The sequence below is a fragment of the Larus michahellis genome, chromosome 5 (genome assembly GCF_964199755.1).
Source record: "Larus michahellis chromosome 5, bLarMic1.1, whole genome shotgun sequence".
Lineage (NCBI taxonomy): Eukaryota > Metazoa > Chordata > Aves > Charadriiformes > Laridae > Larus > Larus michahellis.
In genome coordinates, this window is record NC_133900.1 from 75200275 (window position 1) to 75222370 (window position 22096).

Here is a 22096-nt window from a genome sequence, read left to right on the forward strand (position 1 = left end):
CCTCCACTTCAGCCCCAGAGGATTCACGAAACGTGGGTCCTGTTTAAGCATGGTCTGAATTTCCCACTAATGTGGTTGCATTGACTTAAAGCAGCAGCATCAGTTCAGGTCAATAAAGATCATAAAAATTTACTGCCTGCTACTCTATAGTTCTCTTGAAAATTTGGTGTTAACATTGAAAAACCCTTCCTATCTGCCCCAAATTTGGCTGGAAGCAGTGATCCACCACAGCGAGCACTCATCAGCTCTCTCACACACACCTGCGTCCACCACGGGAGAGAGACAGACAGAGCTGCTGCTGCTGGATGGGAATTCAGGAAAAGATGCAATTAACCCTGTAACAAGGGGTGGGCTCAAGTGTTGGTGGTGAAAATGGGGAACAAACGATGTAACTGAGTGCACCTGCAAGTGTCAGGTGGCTTAAAGAAAGGGACGTGCAACCATTTTGAGAAATAAAGTCCTACTGCAGCAGAGCACAGAGAAAGAGGGAGGGCACAAGCAAGGACGCAGAGTAATGGAGGTTAGAATGGGAAATCAGCTCACACTCTCACTCTAGCAACAGGAACTGCAAAATCAATTAACCCAACATAAGCTCAAAATGCTTCTGGGCCTTTTTGCACAACGCAGTCGTAATACTTATGTGCCTGAGAGATGCTGCAAAGCTTCTACTGAGTTACGTTTGCTCATGGTTTTTTAAGGTGTTCTGCGTGTGCCCGATACCAGTGTTATTAATTCTATGTACAGGTGAATTTTTTCCTGTCTTATTGAATCAGCCCTGTTTCCCCAGAAGCAAGGCCAGGCTGGATGGGGCTTTGAGCAGCCTGGTCTAGTGGGAGGTGTCCCTGCCCAGGGCAGGGGGTTGGAACTGGATGATCTTTAAGACCCCTTCCAATCTAAACCATTCCATGATTCTCTGGTTCTAAATGGCTTCATTCTTCCTGCAGTGAGGCTCGTATGGATCTGTTCAAGACAAGAGCGATGCAAAGATAGAGCCGAGGGGGACTGGGGTTTAGCTGGGTAAATCGTAGATGTCTGCCATAAGGGCAAACCAACATACTGAAGTGCAGAAATAGCCTCAATGCTATAGAAGCATATTCAGAAGACAAAAAAAAATTAATCCTCTAATCTCCTTCTCTCCAGGCTAAAGACCCTGGTGCTGTGTCAGGCAGGAGGGGCTCTTAAGGGCCAGTCTCCAGAGGGACTCCTGCCTCTTTGCTCACAAGTTATTACCGAGGAACCACTCAGTATCTGACATGGGGCCCTTCACAAGCACGTCTGGAGGTCTGGTCCCCCTGGGGCTGCAGTAGCGATGCTTGTTGGTACCGCAGCCCTGGTGGCATCAGACCTCCCGACTCGCTTGCTGGCACGCTGACGTGCCCTGCTCGCTGGGGAGAAGCTCCAAGGAAAGCTGGCGTTGAACAAGCAGCTGGAAACCAAACCCAGATCCAGTTGCGCTATTGAAATCAAATCTCCCGCAGACAATTAACAGAAGCCAGAGGAGGCCCCTGGGATTTTCGTTTTTATAGTCTGGTTTGTCTTTTCTGGAGCTGGATTCAATAGTAGTAGCTGAGAGTTAAAAAATGCTTTTGAAAAATGTCACTATAGTTTAAAAAAAAAGCAACCTACCTCTCCTAAACCTCCGACTTCAAGCCCGAAATGTGCATGCTCAGGCTGTGCTATTTCCAAGGAAGGTGATATTGCAGTAAAAACCATGCACTTCTTTGTTACTTTCCCAGTATCTTGGGGGATGCTATTTTTTCACCAGCAACTCAAGTCTCCACAGCTTCATAATATACCAGTTGGTACATAGAGACATATTTCAAAATAACTTTCTAGATATTTTTACCAGGTCTGTTTTAACGGAGTGTTAATTCCCGAACTCTGGACTCAACTGGTACCCAAAAGCAGAATACTGTATCTCAGGAGAAAGGAAACCGCCCTGGTCCCTAGTTTGTCGTGTGGTTGAGATGGAACTGAACAATACAAGCCTAAACTTCCTAAGGGCACATGGCCCCACAAAAATCCAGTTTTCTCTTAAAACAAACAACTTCAACTTACGCAACTTCTGTTTAAAGCTCATCTGCTGCCACATGGTTAGTCTCAAAGTTGGTTATTTAGAGGAAGGTTGTAAATGTGATTAATTCTTGTAGAACAACTAGCAAAAGTTCAACAAGGGTCTCTATTGCAATGTCACATTTGTCTCCAGGTCAGTCAAGTTAAGTAATTTCTCAGAAGTCCAGAGTGTTTTAAAAAGTTATCCAAACAACAAGACCAGCTTTTGAATTTACGTACTTCCATATAAAAAGCCATTAACATTTCTACTGATCAGAATATTAATTACTGCTTCGTTCTGATCCCTCCCTCCCTCTTACCACTTGTTTTTCCCCCACAATTCCTTCTATTTTTTTTTTTGTGCCGAAGCAAGAACTAAAGAAATGAGGTTAGCTTTGAGACTCGAATGCAAGTAATAGCTGAAACAATCTGCTAGAACCGAAATTTGTGCTACAGCCAAAGCGAACCAAGCAGGGAGACACGGTGGCAACTTCTGAGCATCTAGCAGGCAACTGCATCTCGAAAAAAGGCAGCAGCGCTGCTCTCGGCAGAAGCTGCCCCGTCTCCTGCAGGGATGGTGGAGCACGGGTGAGCTCCGCATCACGACCTGCTTTATGCCGACGGCGTTTGTTGTGATGGAGACAGGGTCATGCGCCTGTTGCAGCGGCCCCGAAATCCTCCGAGAGAGGAGGGTGAACATCTGGGTGCAGTAAAGTCTGGCTCAACCCGTGCAGCTCAGCTTGATGTGCTCACAGGAGCGCCCACTGATCTGTTACCTTGTTCCTTTCCTTGTCACTCCCACGGAAAACAGATGTGGAATGTCACGTTATTTAGATTAAAAGTGCCACATCTGACACGAGGCCATGACTAAAGATGACGCGACAAATGGGAAGCAGCAAACTCCCAAGTGTTACGATGTGTGCACGTTCCTAATTAGCACTTACGCGTTTTCTTCGTTTCAGTTCTTGTGACTGAGCTTATAAACAGTCAGACACCTAATCTACTGATTAACAACTGCTTCACATATGCTAAAGTATAATTGCTAAAGGCCTAAAGAATCAAATTCATCTCAAATATTCATTATTTAGAAGTCAAAACTCATCAGATTCCACAGAAATCTGATGTTTTCCCAGCTGTGCTTGGGCTAATGAGCCACCACCACCTTTTATCTGTTTTTAAAGAAACCGATGGCATATTTGAAGCTTCCACCACCATTGATTTATGGGTAGATGTAGTGCTGAGTGACATGGTTTAGTGGTGGTTTTGTCAGTGTTAGGTTAAGGGTTGGACTCGATGATCTTAAAGGTCCCTTCCAACCTAGACGATTCCATGATTCTATGATTAATTTGGAGGCCTGAATGTACCGTGAGTGACACACACTGAGGTCTCCACAGGCAGGATATTGTTGAGAAATCAGAGGACAGGGTAAAACATCCCTTCGTGTAAGAAGCAAATGCAAAACACTTGTGGCTTCAGTATAATGGTTTTTCTCTGGCACAACATGGAAACAGGAAAGGCAAATGATAATTGATGAAAAAACATGACAAAAAAGACACAGGTTCTGGGAATTTTGCATTAGACAAATGTGATTCATAGAGCTCACATCAATGCAATGTAATCCTGGCTGTTTGGAAACCTGAGTCTCCCCTTTGATGGGCATGTTGTTTGAATTCCCAGGGACTGGTGTGCATTTCAAGCATTATTATAAATAACATCCACTCTTTGGAACCCAATAAGAGCTTTAGTTGCGTTTTTAAAGACTTGTGTGTGAATGGTCTCATTAGTCATTTTTTCCATTTCATCTCTAGGCTGCATGTGTTTTTTGCTTATGAAGCACTGTTGCCTTGTTTTGTAGCCATAAAGAACTGTTCCAAGAATACCAATTTTTCAGAAAGGTTTTCATTCCAGACTTGTTCCCCTCAGAGAATTTAAACTTCTCCCCCCACCACCGCCTTCTGCTCCCAGTTAGTGAGCTACATAAAGTAATCCAGAAAGATGCTGGACCAGAATTTCAACAACTGGCATTATGCAAGGGGACGGCCTTTTCTTTACCCATGCTATGAACTTCTCCACAAAAGTCGGCTACAGCCACCTTGAACCTATGCTAAAGGAGGAATCCTTTCCACAAAACGCATGGATCTGAATGCTTCTTTCAGTCCGACTCATGGTACCTTGATTATACCCGTCGGAAAGGGGAAGCAGCCGGCCTGATTTGACATCGTGTTATTAAGGCACAAGAAATTCTTCAATGTGAAGAGTCTATGTGCCTCCAAATGAAACGTAAAATTGCTTATGTATAATAACTGCTATAAATACGGGATAAAAGCAACAAAAGATCCTTGGCTTTGCTTATGTTGAAGTTTTCTAAAAATGCAGGCCATAAAGAATGAAAACAAATGAAAATAGTTCTGGAGGGGAAATGAGGCAGAAGCTGACTGATTTTGTAGCTGAGAAAGGCACAGGTTTTCCCTCTGACAGTTTTGTGGCAAGACTGTTTAGTGCATTACACAGGCACCCCTTTAGTTCTCCATGTGAGTCTAAATAAAGATTTATAAAAACTACAGCTACAGATCCATGTTTTTCCAAACATCTGGATTTCCATATGCTGGATTTAGCTAAGAAATATCTACAAGGTAAAACACACCCGTGGGAAATCACCGTGCCTGGGAGGATGATGCTCATCCTGAAACATGCCGTCCATTGCCATAGGCCGCTCTGGTCTGCTCCAGGGCTGCCCCGGGGAGCACTGTGGCTCCTTTGGAGCTGGAGGAGTCAGGATCCAGCTGGACCAAGTGGTGTTAGTATGAAAGCTGGCCTGCCTTTCGGCAGATGGCATCACTCTTTGGTGATCCACAGAGTATATGGATGTTGACACTGATCTGTACGTTACAAAGCCTGATGATAGCAGGCATCACTGCAAGAGCCCATGCCCATAGTCACCCTTGTACCCACAGTGAAACCAAGGAGCTTTCAGAGGTGTAAATTCCCATCCAGGCCTGACATGTCTCCTTCCCTCCCTCAAATACACACTCACTAATTTTGACCCCTGCTTTGCAACAGATGGTGAAACTACACTTCTCGGTTTTAGCAAAGTTCAGAAACTGGTGTCAAAGCGATGGTGACAAACCTGTATCAACTGGGCCGCGCTCTCTGGACTGCCGTACCGATGGTCGTGCCCATTGATGGCCAACACCCTGTCGTTCTCCTGAAGCTGTCCATCACGGGCAGCCACGCCGCCTTCCAGCAAGTTGAAAATAAATACCCCCGGTTCATCGGCCTTGCGGACCAGCTTTATTCCCAGCTGTTCGTCCGGGCTGCTTTTGTTTAGCACAACATGGAAACTGTCATCCCTATTGCAGTGAGCATCAAGGGAAAGTCCGCTGTTTCGGCACCGGTACCGCTGCTCTCGGAGCACCGTCAGTCGGAGCACGTGGCAGGGTTGCTTCAGGATCGACAGGGCGTAGTTGTGAGGCACATTTTTGATGTCCATGCCATTTACCTGGAAGAGAGAAGCGTAACTCAGCAGCAGAAAGACCGTCTAATCTGAATTGGCACGGGAGAGGGCAGATGTGTTTACACAGATGTCTTCATCCGAAGTGACGTGTGCTATTGCAAACTGTGTCACGCAGGAGGCCAAGTTTGCAGTGCAGAACAGTCTTCCGCCCAAGGAAAGGACGCACTGTACAGACACTTTCTGCCTTTTCTTTTTTCCCCTTTCTCCATGATAGTGTCCAGACATACATGTTATTTTTCAGCTTTATTATTGCTCTTTCCCAAGCTCCAATATCCTTTCATATATCTCAGTTTTATTCCACTGGCTTCTGATTTCAAGTCGCCTCGCCAGCCTTTCCTTTCACTCCCACCACTTCCCTGCTGTTTCTCTTCTTCATTATCTCCCAGCTGTTCTAGGTACAGTAAAAAAAATATTCCCCACTAATGAATCTCTAATTAAAATGAAGAAAAAAGCCTCAAGCAGAAGCTTAAATGCCCTGGATATTTGCTAGCAATTATGCTGATATACCACACCAGAGAATTGGGCTTTTTACGTGTCTCGGTGTTTTCCAGGTAAGATTTATCTCAGATGGGGGTAAAAATGCATAACTGCCACTTCTTTAATTTGGCTGGGGAAAAGAAAGAGAAAAAAAAAGAGCTTCCAGTCAACCCTGCCCTGTTTGTGTATGTAAGAGTGACTAGGCACTGCATTTTATCACTGCCAAATGAAAACCAGTTGCAAGGTTGTAATTTGTTGCTGGCTGGAAAACCCGAATCGGACAAGTCATTTCCTTGCAGTTATTTGCATTGCACAGGTTGAACCATTTAACTATTAAGAAACGTCTCCAAACTGCAACAGAAACATTCACCGGCACAGACAAAAGCATTCGACGGGCGTTTGTTATCACGGAGTGCCTGTGTGGGCACGACGGGGCTGTCCCCGCTGCGGTCTGACGGAGGGACTGCATCCCTAGAGACACAGCTCAACTAACTTTTAAGTTGCCAGCTTGGGTACCATGAACGGCATGAGCTGCACCACCATGGGGCTGAAATTCCTGGGAATCCTTGGTAAATCCTCGGGCAGTCAGCCACGGCCGGAGAGAGCTGAGCTGGGCCTGTCCGTGCTGCAATCACGGCTTCCCACTGCAGTTTGGATGTGCCCTGCAGGAGCAGTTCTGTCTCAGTGGTGCCATTAACTCTGCCGCTCTGTGCCGGCACCACGACAGAAAGCTTCCCAAAATGCACAACTGGGTGACGCTCACCCAGATGCCTCCTGCTTACCAACGCCACCAGCCAGGCGTGCCAGAGCAGGCAGTAAGATGGGCATCCAGCGTCCCACCTGGAAGATGACCCCGAGATATGCATACCAGACCTTGTGGACCGCCCCACTTCCATCTCCCGTAGCCTTATCCCAGCTAATGCCACACTGGTTAGCCTGGGTGCTGGCACCAGTCTATCCATGGCAGCATGGCCCAGGGGGAACAACGTAGCCTGCTCACGTGTTTCCCTGTAATTTGGAAAACCTATGCTGAGTTCTGCCACCTCTGGACACCCTGTCACCAATATTCGAGCCAGCTGAGTTACGCTACTTTGCGTACACCTGGGCGAGCTGCAGCTGGAGCTTTGCCTTGCAACGTGAATATACCTCGTGCACTCCAACTACACACCATCAAAACGTCAAAGCAAGGAAAGAAACCAGTATTTTCTGTCAGCATTAATATAATTTAGCATCCTTGCAGAGCTCCAAGTCGCTGGGGCAGCTGAGAGTACAGTTCCCATTCAAAAGCTACTGCTGAAGCCACTGCTCACAAGACACATGATCTTTAACCATCTGGCCTAATTCTCATTCATCTGTTACACATTTCTATAGAAACAGGAGCAGAAGTAGAAGCCAGCAGCTAATGCCTGAACGCTGCTCAAGTTTGTTCGCAGAGATTTCACCTGTGGCTGCTGGTGGAGCAACGCTCCCAAGATAGAGCGGGCAGTGTCTCATGCTCTGCGCCGATGAACACATGTACAGGGGAGACAGATGCCGGAATAACTTAACCCTGATCAGGCCCCTATCGCCTGTCCTGGTGTAAGTGGGATGTAAGGCAATGGAAAACCTCCCTAACTCAGATTTGAGCCCACAGTTCAGTAGAAACAAACTGGGCAAAAAGCCCAGCCCCTGCTTTCAGACAACTTCTGTACCACTGGGTCAGAAATGCCAGCAGTCTATTGTGCTACTTTGCATTTCTGATCTACCATGTTTGGGTAGAAATCAGAGAGGCCTGGTAGTGAAAAAGAAAAAAGAACAAATCTGCGAGGCTCAAAATCTGTTGAAATGAATGAAATCATCACAGCATGCAGAGGAACTGAACATCTTTCTGCCCACACAAACAAACAACACTGCAAATCTCACCTTACAATGAATTTACACCGTGTTATTCTCTGTTAGGGTGCTTCTTCTTTGTACCTCCACAGTACTGTACCTTTAGTATCATGTCTCCAGGCAGCAATCTTCCATCTCTGGCGATCACCCCATCTCGATAGATATGCTGTATGATGATGTGAACCAAAGGAGTCTCACTGCCTCCCACAATCCGAATGGCCAGGTTTTCATGGGGATCCGTACGGTTGATCTTAATGCAGGTAATTTCCCCATCTGGAATCAGGTGATACAACCTGGGAAAACCTGGAAATGCACATTGTAAGGTATTTATTTGACATCGCAGCTCTGCTTTGTTAAAACATGCACCTCACAGCTTTGAGTACCCGCCAGTTACCCAGACTAGGTTTTAGGCAGGGGTGTGATTTATACTAAGCGGGGAGGAAAGGATACGTGTTCTTGCTGAGTGGACTTGAAGGGATTTTTTTTTTTTTTTCAATTAATGCATTCAAACTTCCTTTTTTTCCCCCACAAAACACAGCCCTAAACCTTTCATATAATCCAGAGAGACGACATGTACTCAAAACCAGTTACATGTGCTAATATTTTAAGGGAACAAAGTACATTTTTTGTCACTAGAGACCCCCCTGAACCAGGCCATGGCTCCTTGCTGGCCCTAGAGCAGATGGGCACGGACCCCTCGAGAAACATCCATCCCCGCTGTGGTGGGCTGCACTCTCTGTCTCGCTGGTAGCATCCCAGGCTACCCTGTTTTCCTCCTTTTTTGATGCCATAGCTGATAACTGGGTGCTTGGCTTGTGACATTCAAGGAAGCGTTTTTTTACCTTCAGCTGGCAGAAAAGCAAGATTTCTCAGGCAACCCAAAGCACACAGTAGTTTCCCTACCAGACCCCTCTCCCTTCATCCCTGCTTGGACTCCAGGAAGCAGGAATGACTGGCTCTTACTACGACATGTCTGTATTAAAACCCGAGTATGCTCAAGGTGCCTGGAAGGAAGATTTCTGCTGGCCCTGGTGATCTTGGTGTGGGGAAAAGGGACCTGGTGGACAGAGGTCCTTTTTGTATTTATAATGCACTGGATAAAGAGTATCCTCTTCCAAACTCTGCTTTTCAACTGGCATGTTTGCTTTCACAGCATATCACTAATACTTCCTTTCCTTCTAGGTCAATTCAAAATTTTAATCCACGTTCAACAGTGAGCAAATACGAAGCATAAGCACCAGTGAGTTTTCTAACACAATTGTAAAAGCCTTCAACTATTTTGAATCCCCCGTAGGTGAGAAAAAGCTATTAAATTTTTTGTGTGGGGGTCCAATCCAGCGCTTATATGAAAAACCTGTTAAGTTAAAAAAAAAAAGTGCTAATATTTTTTCAAGAAACTGTATTAGAAATAAAAGTACAGTGGCTGTTACTAAATAGCGGTGAAGTGTTAAATGAAAATTAACGGAACAGTAACCGAGATGATAGAATAAATATTTTCCAGTACAGAATTAGCAGGCAACAAACCAGCAAGGCACCAAAACCTTTTGGGAAAGAGCAAGGGGGAAGAAAGAACAGGAAAAAAATATGAAGAAGCACCATGTTGCATCCCTTACCACTTCTTTGATCATATGCTCTTCGAGGCGGGAAGCTGTCTTCCTCCACGGCTGTAAAAAGCACCTACCGGCAGCACAGACTTCGACTTTGTGGTTTTATACGGAGTTGACAGGCAATAAAATTCTATCTAGATAACTACACAGCCTTCATCAACCTAATATCCAAGTACTCATTTAGTTGATACTCTCGTAGTAGCGGATTCTGTGTGAATACGGGCTTACTTCAGTTTTGCACACAACTTTAACGTCTCAGGAATGGAAGGTGGTCTATTTTCCCCACACTCCTCGATTTTCTGAACATTATTTGCCCAGCTTGTAACTTGTTCGCGTCTCTCACGCCTGAAGGGTGCATTTACTCCATCTAAATCCAGGCCTCTATGCCAAATATGTAATTTGGTGATCTACTTGCTCTGGCAAGTGCGTGGGCCCCCAAAGGGAGCGATAGCTGCTTCACCACTAAACGCACCCTGGAGGTGCGGAGCTCTCTCCGCTGCTACGTAAGAAGAAAGAGGCAGTGGGATGCCTAAAGTCCAGCCATACAAGTACTCCTCAAAAATCACCAAAGGCCTGACCCCCGCATCAGAATAAGCGTGCACATTTTACAGTGTCTGTGTGGTTAGAATGGGTATTTATATATAAAAATGCAAATGGGAATCTGGGCCTCCAGATCTTCTCTGCATGGAAATAGCGTACGTAAATATCTCCGTATATTTTTCAGACTACCAAAGCAGTGCTATAGCAGAACTCCTTCCATTTCCCATTGCATGACGATTCACCTCATGTCCTGACAAACTGTGCTTTTTGACTCCAACGCTCAATTCTCCCATACCTCGTTCTGAAAACTTTTCTAAAGGAATTACCCAGTTACATTTCTTGACCATGGAGAACTGTGGACTGAAGGAGCTATTGAGTGTCTTACGTTATTTCAGTCTGTAATTATCCCAGAGCAAAATCGGAGCAACCTGGCAGTGAACAAGTCTCTACCCTTAGATGACTTACATATATCTTTATATAAGGTATAAACTTATCTAAGTTTCTTTGCATCTTGAACAATGCCTTAACTGGTTTATGAAGTCTTGCAGTGGCACTTGGTTGGCTTTCAATATGACTTCATGCAGATTCTTTTAGAGGAATTTTTAATACCTAATTTCGTTCCAAAGTGTGCAATCGACAACAAAACAAATGTTTCCAATACATTTTTCTTGCCAGTCTGCAAGTCACTAAGGTTTCTCTTTTCATAGTTAGCAGGATGTACTGCCTCACCTCCCGTCTTCATTTGATTTCTGTTCTTTATTGAATACAACTAATAAATTGCACCATTTTCTCCTCAGAAGGGCCAAGCAACCAAAATAACTCCATGATCCCTTAAATTCTGCTCGCTTCATTGAAGACTTGCCTATTGCTTTCATCGCAGGCATACACATGAAGGTTTGTACTACCAAGAACCTAGGCTGTCCTAAGTGGCAGGCCGATGCCTATTTTGATAAAGTAACAGTAAGTCTGACAAACTGAATGTATAAAATACACAAATACGTATACTTTTTTAAAAGAAAATTCACGGTCACCTTTTCACCAGATGTTCTGCATACATTGTGTGCAGTTTGATCAAAACCTACCATGCCTGTCTCAAGAGGATGCTGTGTCTGGAAAGCAATGTTCTTCGACTTGAGTGTTTCTAATGTAAACACCATACCCAGAAGGGGTGGACCTTGCTCCAGCACCTGGTTGCGTACAGCGAATGGGACCCCGTCAGCCTAATTTCAGGGACTCCAACTGGGTTAAGGGCTTGTACCATTCACATATACACCGCCTGCTGTGAGGTTGGAGCACCACTTTGCACAGACCCCATTTTCCAGCCCTTACACTCTTAATTACTATTCTCCATTCCCTTTGACCAGGTTTTCCAGAGCAGGAAAACCCAGGAGTATTGCATACCTTTCTTTACCATTTTATATTTCCAGTTCTTAAATACCGAAGAGCTGCTGAATCTAGAAAGAAGTAAACTTTCTGTCTTGTTTTTGGTGGTTCTTGCAGGTTTTCCCGCAGAGTGTTGTGTTTTTGTCACCGGGGGTTGTATGGAGCATTCTGAATCTGTCAATATAATAAAACGTCATCTGCATTCAGAAAGGTTCTGTGTGCTTTTTTTTCCTCAAGCAATATTTTCCTTATATTAGTGTGCAATATTATTGGTATTTTCACACATCCCATTACAGTAACAAAAAAACATAGGAGAGGCCAGCTTTACACAGTAAACTCCGCTTGTCTGGTGTGACGTAGGACAGCGAGCAGTTGTTAGTGTAGTGGCCGTGAGACTGTAATACAAAATTTTAAGTACGCTTAATAGTTTATCCCCACCGTTTATAATACTTAATGGTTGTGTTCTTTCAGTGCTCAGGTTTTGGCTGACTGCTGCGTGCACCGTGCTCCTTCTGACAGTGCTGCCACGAGGACAACTCCTGTGACGAAACGCTGTGTAATATTTGCCATGACTCTCGAGTCCAGATTAGTCACAGGTCACTCTTGTGTCTTAGGTTGCAAGTCCTTATTTAGATCAGAAGGTCTGACCGATGCGAGGTGCCAGCCCACCCCCACAAATAAGGCTATCTGCAGGGACACATGCTCACACTTCCTAGGACCTGGTCGCTGGAATTTAAATGAAGCTTGTGTAACCTATTCTTGGAAAAATTCTTGTGTCTGTGAATGTCACATGCATTTGTACTAGCGTGGGACTTCATTCTGCAACTCTTCCTTCCCAATTGATTTTCATTTAGCATTTCATTCTCCCAGCGGCTTGCCATCATTTTGATTTAATGCCTCCATTAATTCCCCAGGGATGCTGGTCCGGTACAGGGAGCAGGTAGAAGGCAATGCCAGCTCTAATGCCTCTTCCTGCTTCTAAACATTCCTCTCACTAAAGGAGTCCCAAAAAAGCTAAAATGAAGCTGTTGCAGAGTTGAATGTGTCTCACAAGAGTTGTGGCCATCTCATCTACAGCAGGCAAAGTTTATTGGTCTGCAGTGGAGGAAATGCTACAGAGACAACCTCGTTCTTCTGGAAATTCCCTGTCTCATCGTCCTAGAGCAGGATGCTTTGAAAGAGTTCTGTAAGATGTCCAACAGCTGTTTTGGAAAATAGGAACTGCAACTGAATCAAATCTGGGGAAAACAGGAACAGCATGGCATTCCTGCTGGGTGCAGCCTTCCTGAGACAGAAGCTGGGCTGCGCTGTCTTGTCCTGGGGCTGGATAAGCCCCTTTCTTTTCTGCACATGAAATGGTTGATACCTAGAGCCATCTGTGTTTCACTTACCTTCTTTTTCTTCACATACCTTTCCCAGACATTGGAGTATTTATAGTATCTATCTATCTGTCTGTCTGTCTATCTAGCTATCTATCTACCTACCTACCTACCTGTCTATCTATTTTTTTTATATATAAATACATATATACATATAAAATATATATATTAAAAATACATCGGGGCTCAGAGTGAACAGTAGGAGTGAGATACACCCATACATCAGGAGAGTCTCTTCTGTGCTCCTGCCAGTGCCTGCCAGGGCTGCCTTGGTCTTGCTGCAAAGCAATAACAGATGGTAGAACTACCCCCACCATGAGACTAAGAAGAATGAGTTTGACTTTGAACAACATTTGACATCCTCAAGCAGTCATAAATTCAATTTATTTTACAATGGCTTGACTGCAAAATGGGACTGATGAACATTTTTGAAAACCAGCAGCAGGGCTCCCTTTTACTGCAACGAAACTGCACAGAGGTTTTTGCAATTGCATTCCCAAATTCTTTTCTCCTAAAGTGTTAGCTGGTTTATGACTTGTATTTGTAGATAGCTTTGAGTAAAGAGCATACATATATATATATACTCACGCACACATATAGTCTTTCTTGGAAGGGAATTTAAAAAGTGTGATGCCAAAGTAAGAGCGCAGTGATACAAATAAACATAGCAAGGCTGGAGTGGTCTTTGCTTGGAGATATTTTATCATTTAAGTAGATTGTCAAGGTCATTTACACTAGTAGATCCAGTCAGAAGATATTACATCTTAAATGCATCAGTGCCGGAAGGAAGCCCCTGTCACCTTCCCTCACTTCTCAGAATGAAACTAACTCTCTTAAATTATCCTAACTTCTACTTCAGACCTGGAAAGCTATTTGTAGCTGTAAGCGCTATTAATGAGATTACTCTCAAGTAGATATCACAAGCTTGGGTGCTGCACTACAGACGGGTAATTTTTTGCATGGATATTTACAAAAGAACAAATTTTTAAAACACAGAAAATTCTAACATCTCCTTCCCCAAACATTTTCTCATCAGTGTTTGCACTTTTCATTCACTTCTAACATTTTCTTCGGTCTGGACGACGAACAGTTCCCTGCTGAAACGGTCAGCAAAAAGCTTAAACAGAGGAACAAAGAAAGTATGAATTATTTAAATACAAAATGGGTGCATATGACATGGGTTAAATGAATCAAGCCACAGGTTGCAAATGGAAATCATGAAGTGATCTTCACAGCGCAGGACTGCTACCAGCTCCACGTATAAGGTACCATTAGACTGTAACTATTTCTCTGCTGTAATTATAACAGAAATACATTTGCCATTATACATCATATTTTTCAGTGTCCCTGAGGACCAAAGGAGTTTTCCAAAACCAGTACTGCATTCAGTTTCGGGTTAAGCAGAATCATGATTATTTAAATATTTTTTCTCCCCCGTCAGGAATGATTATTTTGTCTTGCACCCTCACACTCACATTGCAACCAAGCATTGGCCCGACAAACATCTCGGCTTCAGATTGAAGGCACCTACACACTTTGCAGTGGGCAAATAGTTACTTTGACATCAGTGCTCCTATGCTGAGGGCCAATACATAGGTACGCACCATGATTTTCGTTCTCAGAGCTCCTTTGATGAAAATACAGGCGAAACAAAGATTAAACAGAGACACCTGAACTAAGATGAGGGAATTCTGAAAGCTGGGGACAGGTGGACTATAATACGTTGCGCTTTGCCAGATGGTCTGACAGCTCCTTTATCAACACGAGGTTGTCAGCAAAAAGGGGTGATTTCACTCTGTCCCCACCGCGAGGCTGGCACACTGCTGAGGCGCTGACTAAGCCTGGTGAGGAAAGGAGCCACCAGAGAGGTGGTGAGATGCTGTCAGATCTCCTGAAGCTTTGAGGCATGGCTGAGGTGGGCTCTCAGGTGGTCCCAGGCATGAACCTGCGAAACTTGGGCAAGGCAGCAGCATCTTTCACGCTGGGTGTGGGGACCTCCGAGGCCAGGAACCACCACCTACAGGGGCACCTCCACTCCCAGCAGAGCAGGGTAGCAATGGGGAGACAGGCACGTGGGGCTGCCTTTTTCCAATGGGTTTGGGTTGGACCTTTAGCGAGCACGGGGCAGAGCGTACTGCAGCTATCCCTGAAGATTAACCAGCAACTCTAACCAGGAGTCCAACTGCAGACTGTTCAGAACAGCTGAGGATTTAAAAAAAATAAATAAAAGAAGAAAATAGACAGAACTGGAGAAGAAAACAAGCCTCCAGCTGGCAGGATGATGATAACTGCTGCAGAAAGAAGCGTATTCATTTCCTCTTCCAACAAGAAGACACAGCGAGAGCCTTTGAGATGCGATTACACAAAGCACCTGTTGCAAAGGACTGAGTAGAGATCTTTGTTAAAGTTGTCTCTGTATTGACGCAAGTTACTTGCTTGCGTTTTTTTGAAGTCCAAATTCCAGAACTGTGTAATTAAAATACATTCTTTGCATATGTAATTAATATAGTAATTTAGGTACCCAGCTTCTGTGATCTCATACGTAAGAGCAACTGCTCATTAAGTAATTACATGCCTACCTGGTTTTTCCAGTGCAGTGGAATATATGTGGAAGTTTACAGGCACGCTTGGTGCAGAGGAATGAAACCACAAGCAGAGTCAAGGACAGAATGATCATCTTGACATTGTCAATGGGGCCCTGGAGTGATTGCCACTTCAGGCACCCATTATATGTCTCTTATAAAGGAGACAACAGCGCTTTTCATTCTGCTGGAAATGTAAAGGCCAGTGTCACCTTCACCCCTCCTTCTGTTAACATCTGGACTGCGCTGGGTTACTGGGTAGGTACTGTTGGCATCCAGATCTCCCACACACTCTTGAAACCAAGCTTTCAGTGGAACAGCTGCTAATGTCAACTATAAGCCTGGGTAGAAAGCGGTCATGAAAATGTCTATGACCCATCCTGAAGAGGTGTCTTTTGAAAAGTACGAGCTTCAGACATGCAGAATTTCGCTCCAGTTAAAGAAAAGAAAGCTTTTCCTTACAATGAATTGAACAGTTGCTACGGAATGAGAAATGTATCTGTCTGCTCAAAGAGGGCCATAGACAACTGAGGGAAAAATAATAAAATATTTGGGACAGTAAAGTTGTTAATGATGTTTCCAGGCCAATGAGAAGATTCACGTTATTTTTCTGGAAAAGGTTCACAATTTTGAATTATCAGGTTTTATTTTGGCTACATCAGCAAGTATGTGGAGTGGGAGAGTAAGTACCAGGAACACAGTAACGTAGTGAAATTCTCCTGAAGGAACAAGCAAATCAAGCAGAAGAAATATTGAACACTGTTCTCTGATTCAGCACTTCTAGAATAATGATGCCTAAACACAGCATTTGGCAGCCTTTTGTCCTTGCTTTGTGTGGGTTTCAATGACAGCTTGAAACGCAGAGCAAAGGGAAGTTGCATATTTAGTCTTTTTAAAGCCCTTACCCTGGGCATTTGATCTGGGAAGAGACGTGAGTGGTGAGGCATCAAGTAAAGGAATAATAAGCTCAGTGAAGACCTTGATTAAGACAATGATTCCCGCTCTATCATCACTTCCTCTTGATGCACGAACGCTAATATTGGCTTCGTAATTACGGTCCAAAGCAATTAGTAACATTTGCTTATTGCTTTGAGAACGCCAAATGGTAAGTGTTACTGCCTGCCAGACCCCTCATCCTTGACATACGTCAGACAAACTTGCCTCTCCCCCCTGTTTAAGAGCAGAACACTCCTACCTCATCACCTGCCCGGCTGAGGTAATACAAGTCTGTCACCAAACATCCCACAGCAGTGCTGGAATAATGACAGTACTTTGCACTTCCATACCATCCTCCCACTGGGAATTTCCAGTGCTTCACAAACATTAGCCAAAAGTCATTAATTTCCTATAATGTACGATCACTGCCATCCGTTTGCTTTAGGGGGACAGACACGTGCTGATGAAGCCTCTTGAACAAAGTGACAGAGCAAATCAATGACAGCTCCAGTAATAGATCCCAGACGCCCAGATCCCACATCCCGTGTGCTGGATACCGGGCTGGCTGTAGCACGCAGGCTGTTACCAGAACAGCCCTCCGTGAGCTCCCCCACACCCCAGCAATATTCTTGCCTGCCAGTCACTAACAACTTTTTAAAAAGAAAATAAGGAAAGATGGAGTTTTCTGGGTTTTTTTTAATCACGCATCGCCCACCACATGAAAGGCACGTCAGTCATGGACATCCAGTTCCCACGTGGATAGGGTCCCCTAGCCCATTTTAAGTGATGACACAAGGAGAACAAAGCATTACCTTCCTCTCCAGCAGCGGAGTTTCCAACAGCCTCCCTTTCCCGGTCAGTCTGGTTGGAAACGGCGCTTCCACTTTTTGTCCTTCGAAGAACGCTGAATGCCTTGTTTATTTTTTTAAAAGATCTGCTTCTTATAGTGGAGCGTTCAAAGTGTCGAGCTGCAACAGCGTGAAAAACCAAATCAATACACAATTTCTGCAGCCGCCGGCATACGATGGGGCACAACATCAACAGCAAGGCTGCCTGCACCTCACTTTTGCCCCTGACCCTAGCTGATAGTCCAAGGTCGCAACCACCTGCACCTGAGTGCAATTATCCTACCTCTGTCCCACACCCTGGAATTGCCACCTTCCCTGTCCATTTTGCCAGCCACACACAGAAATCTCCTGCGAGTGTGGTAGCCTGGGAAAGAATAATCCTCAGTCAAGGCAGAATCAACAGCAATCCTACGAAAAATGCATATAAAAGGAAGAAGCACTGCCCTTCCCAAGCTATGTAAGTTTGACACCAAAAAAAAACCCAACCAAAAAAAAAGCTGGAAGTTGTTATTAAAAACTCTTCTCGAAAAAAAACCCCACACTACTGCCTCAAAACCCTGCAATGCTTCCAAAGCCACCGACGATAGCCGAAGATTTCATGTCAAAAATTCAAAAACTATCAGGTGGGAGGGACGAATTAAGTCATGTCTTCTAACCCGTGCAAGGCAATATCAAAAAAAAGCAAATGTCATAATGTTTTCAAAACACGTCACTCTCTTTTCCATCCTGCTGAAGATATCTTCATGGCTGTTGCTGTTCTGTCTCTTGGAGCTCTGCATACTGGCCAAACACTGTAACCTAATAATACAACATTCCCTCAAACCAGACTGTGGCCTCTAAATGCAATAGAAGTGGTGAGATTTAATTTCATTCTGGTGTTCTCTTCTTGTCTCCTCCTTTTCCTCGCCTCTCTAGCCCCATGCTGACAAGAGAATAACACTGTTCTTTTTCTAGTCTTTCTTCAGCCCATCATCCATTCTCCAACCACGCAGTTGGTGCACCGCAAGGTGGGCTATTCATTTTGGTTTCAAAGTCCTCAAATACAAGCTTTAAACTCCCCATTAACGCTTCTGAGTCTGCCTTTGGCCAGGCCATGTTTTTCAAATACGATACTCATCAGAGCCGGGCACAGTGTCACACAGTGAAGGATCAAGGCACAGTTTTCTGGTGCAACTTGTCCCTGACTGTGGTTATTTCAGCAGGACAAGCTCCTCTGAGCAGCACCTGGCAAACATCCCCCAAGCTCCCAAGGAACTTCTTAAGGCTTGTTTTCCTGCAAATACTTGGCAACTGCCAAACACAGTTCCCAACAGGCTTTTGGGTAGGTGCCCATGGCAAGGTCTATGGGGGTTACTTGGGCCACCATGTTTTGGTGAAGCCATTACACAGCTATACCATCTCCCCAGCACATCATAAATGCCATTTTCTCTTCCAAGTGAGCTGACTTGCCTAAATAATCTTCCTTAAGACCTGTGGTTTGCATGTGTGCGTCTAGTCCTTGTTCAGCTTCATTCTGCTCCCGAACAAGCAAATTTGTTTTTCACCTCAAATCTATTGGGTCACTGAGTGCACAATTTGATAAGTCATGTAAAATTAAAGCTTTCACTCTCCTTTTTTTTTTTTAAGGCTTCCAACAACACATGTTTCACAGAATGCTGTAAGAGGCCACCAGGCTCTGAAACCATCCCTTTTAGTTCTTACTTCTGTTTCGGTTGCTGCGATGCAGGTCTCCGGGGCTGCTGCCTGGCTGGCTGTCCTCCGAGGTGGGGCTGAAGGCTGGGTTCACCAGCCCCGGCTCATCTGTCATTAAGGCGATGGCCGCAGCTGCCGAAAGCTCGGGACCCAGGGCAGCTACTGCTAAGCTGGAGCCATGGTCGGGAGAGCAGTCTTGGGAACGCCTCTTCCGTTCCTTGGTAAGGCCATAGTGGGATGCTCCTTTACATCTAAGGAGAAGGGAGGGAAAGGGAGACATGATAACAAGTTGTATTTAAATGTTGTGTACTTATGGAAATTATCTGGTGTCAAGGAATCACTTGGAGTGCAAACTGATGAAATAAGGATGCTTAACAAGAGGGAAAAATGCCAGTCCCATCATGTTACGCAGAATCAAAAAGAAGGAAAACTGCCCTTCAAAGTAGCTGGGTTACCACCTTACACGGAAAGACTACTGGTGGTCAGGAAAAAATAGAGAGCCGCAGCCTTGTGTGTAGTCTCAAGCGTCTAAATAGTTACTGCGGATGCAAGTACAGGAATAGCAGGTGGATAATTAAGCCAGAGGCTACAGTCTGTAATTTCCTCCTTGCCTCTGGTCAATGAAGGAGAGCAGAGTGAAGCCTGACAGCTCCTCCAGGTCTGCTGGTGAAATAAGAGCACCTTACCCAACCCTAGAGCCTGAAAAACATACCCGGTCACCAAGGCGGTCACACCGGGAGCACAGCGCTGTGGTCTTCATGCAGGAGGCAGGTCTGCCCTTCAGGTAGAAGCCAATGCACCCAATGAAGGGAGGGCTGCAGGTGGGAGTCAAACACCCAGGGTCTGCGGGAACCAAGTCCCCATGAGCTGCCCATATGGACCATTTACTACTTGAACTGCACCTGATGAATTTTTTTCGAATTCAGCCATGAAGACCATAGAATCACAGCATGGTTCGGGTTGGAAAGGAACAAAAAGATCATCTAGTTCCAACATCTCCTACTAGACCAGGCTGCTCAAAGCCCCATCCAACCTGGCCTTGAACACCTCCAGGGATGAGGCATCCACAGCTTCTCTGGGAAACCTGTTCCAGTGCCTCACCACCCTCACAGTAAAGAATTTCTTCCTGATATCTAACCTAAATCTACCCTCTTCAAGTTTGAAGCCATTACCCCTCATCCTATAGCTACACTCCCTGATCAAGAGTCCCTTCCCATCTCTCCTATAGGCCCTTTTAGGTACTGGAAGGGGCTATAAGGTCCTCCTGGAGCCTTCTCTTCTCCAGGCTGAACAACCCCAATTGTCTCAACCTGTCCTCATAGGAGAGGTGTTTCCAGCTCTGCTATTCCAGCTCAGCTGAGACACTAAAATAGAGGGATCATCACCTTGATGAGGAGGTGCGAGAGGTGGTGGGGGGTCCCACTGCCCTGCAGCCCCACCGGAGCCAAGGAGGCTCACCGAATGACTGAGCACAGGTCCTCAGACCTCAGACCAAGGTCCTTGGGCCAGCCTGGGACTTCACCGGTTTGGGGAGCTCAAGGCTGTTTCTTGAGCTCTTCTATTTCTCTAAAATAATTCTGGAGGAAAACCTAATTCCTAAATCCTGACTTGACCTCCACAGTGACAAAATCCTCTGTTTGTGGTGGAGACACGCATGTTCCCAGAAGACCTGAAGATCCAGATTTGTAAGAGGCAAATTACAAGCCTGGTTTGAAACAAATTTATTGTGGTCCCAACTATCTGCTCTAGATTCATCCTAGACAGCAAAAGCAGGACCACGCATGGCATTTCTTTCTTAAGACTTATTAAAGAAAGTCACTTGAATGAAATTAAAGGTCGCTGTGTTCTTCATGAGTCGGTATTTAATTAAAGCTATAAACTAACTGAAGAGACAGAGTGGCCCAAGGAGACAGCACCTGTGACTTTTCTCCATATGCACTTCTGCCCAGTGCCCACCCACTAGAACCTCATTCACTGCATTAAAAAAAATAATCTGCCTTTTAATCATAATCTAATGAGCTTGGCCTACTTTCACTTACTATTATCTCTTTCTTCATAGCAAAGGCTAACTGATGACTTTCATAAAAGCGCCCTGTAGGACGAACTCACAGAAATAGCTGCAGAAACCCTTAGGGATAGAAAGCTCTTCGTAATATATGGCATGCGAAAAAGGCAATGCATAATACATACGGTACACAACGCTAGTGGGTTATGTGTCAGAAAAAGAAGTAGTACACTGAACTTGGAAGACTTGGAAGAAAAATGATTTATGGAAGCAGTTCCTGGGACAGAAAGATGAGGTGAGGACAAGTCACAGAGCTCTCTATATCAGCTTAGGAGCAGCAATTTAATTTCTCCTATGGTGTTGGCTTTTTATGAGAGACAATTAAATTAAACCCTTTTTTTTAGCACCGAATTATGATTTTCCATCATTTACCTCATACCACTTCTGACAACTTTTGTCTTAAAGAGGGGAAGAAAGAACCAACCCAAACTGTATCATATTGGTGCAACTGCGTAAGGGCTTTGTATATGCTGTAAGGCTTGGATGGGAATGGCTGTGGCAGAAGTTATTTCTAAAACCTTTCACAAGCAAAATGAGACGTCTCAAAAGGAAATACTCTAATGGAAGAGAAGGCTGCTCAACTACTTCTAAAGACCAACAAAAAGCTGTGTGGGGCACCTATTCCAAGAAAAGACTGCAACAATAATCATGTAAAACAGAAAGGAAGAGCTCTCCTGGCTCCACTGTAGCAGGCGTTTTCCTATTCCTTCTGGAAAAAAGAGGTGTGACTTCCTCACCCCCCGCAGCATCCCACACCATGGCAGGATGCTCTCCTTTATATTTCCCAGGGATCAGAACCACAAAGGCCTTCCCCTCTTGGAGCCTGCCTAAACTTCTCCAACACGGCGTTTTGGGAACCTGTCCTTGACCTCTCCCGCTTGCAGTAAGGTCACATTTGCTAATCCAGCCTACGAAGGCTCATCAAAATAGTTAAAAATAGTCTAAAAAGCCAACACAACGAAATGAGCACAAAGGGCTTTGGGGTGAATTGTTTGCTGTTCGCAAAAACAATCTCTGCCTTACAGAGGTCCTGCAAAGATTCAGAATATGATGAGATATTCCTAATCCGTGTTTTATTTTATTTGCACCTGTTTTCACAGTACAGTTTCAGCAGCTGATATTAGAGCACCAGCCTTGTGAATGGGTCCT

The 22096-nt window shown here is 44.8% G+C and overlaps 1 protein-coding gene across 4 annotated transcripts in view; it reads right to left on the bottom strand.

Annotated features, from left to right (window-relative positions):
• The window catches only part of LNX1 (ligand of numb-protein X 1), a 129257-nt gene that overhangs the window by 17551 nt on the left and 89610 nt on the right, over positions 1 to 22096 (bottom strand). For 3 of the 4 annotated variants that reach the window (XM_074588070.1, XM_074588069.1, XM_074588067.1), the window contains 4 exons: positions 18892 to 19133; positions 17155 to 17310; positions 8016 to 8218; positions 5180 to 5551 (listed from right to left, as the gene is read on the bottom strand). In XM_074588070.1, the coding sequence (XP_074444171.1) occupies positions 5180 to 5551; positions 8016 to 8218; positions 17155 to 17310; positions 18892 to 19133 (973 nt within the window). Of the gene's footprint in view, positions 1 to 5179; positions 5552 to 8015; positions 8219 to 11463; positions 11620 to 17154; positions 17311 to 18891; positions 19134 to 22096 lie in introns of all 4 variants that reach the window. The other variant, XM_074588066.1, reaches the window with a different exon arrangement.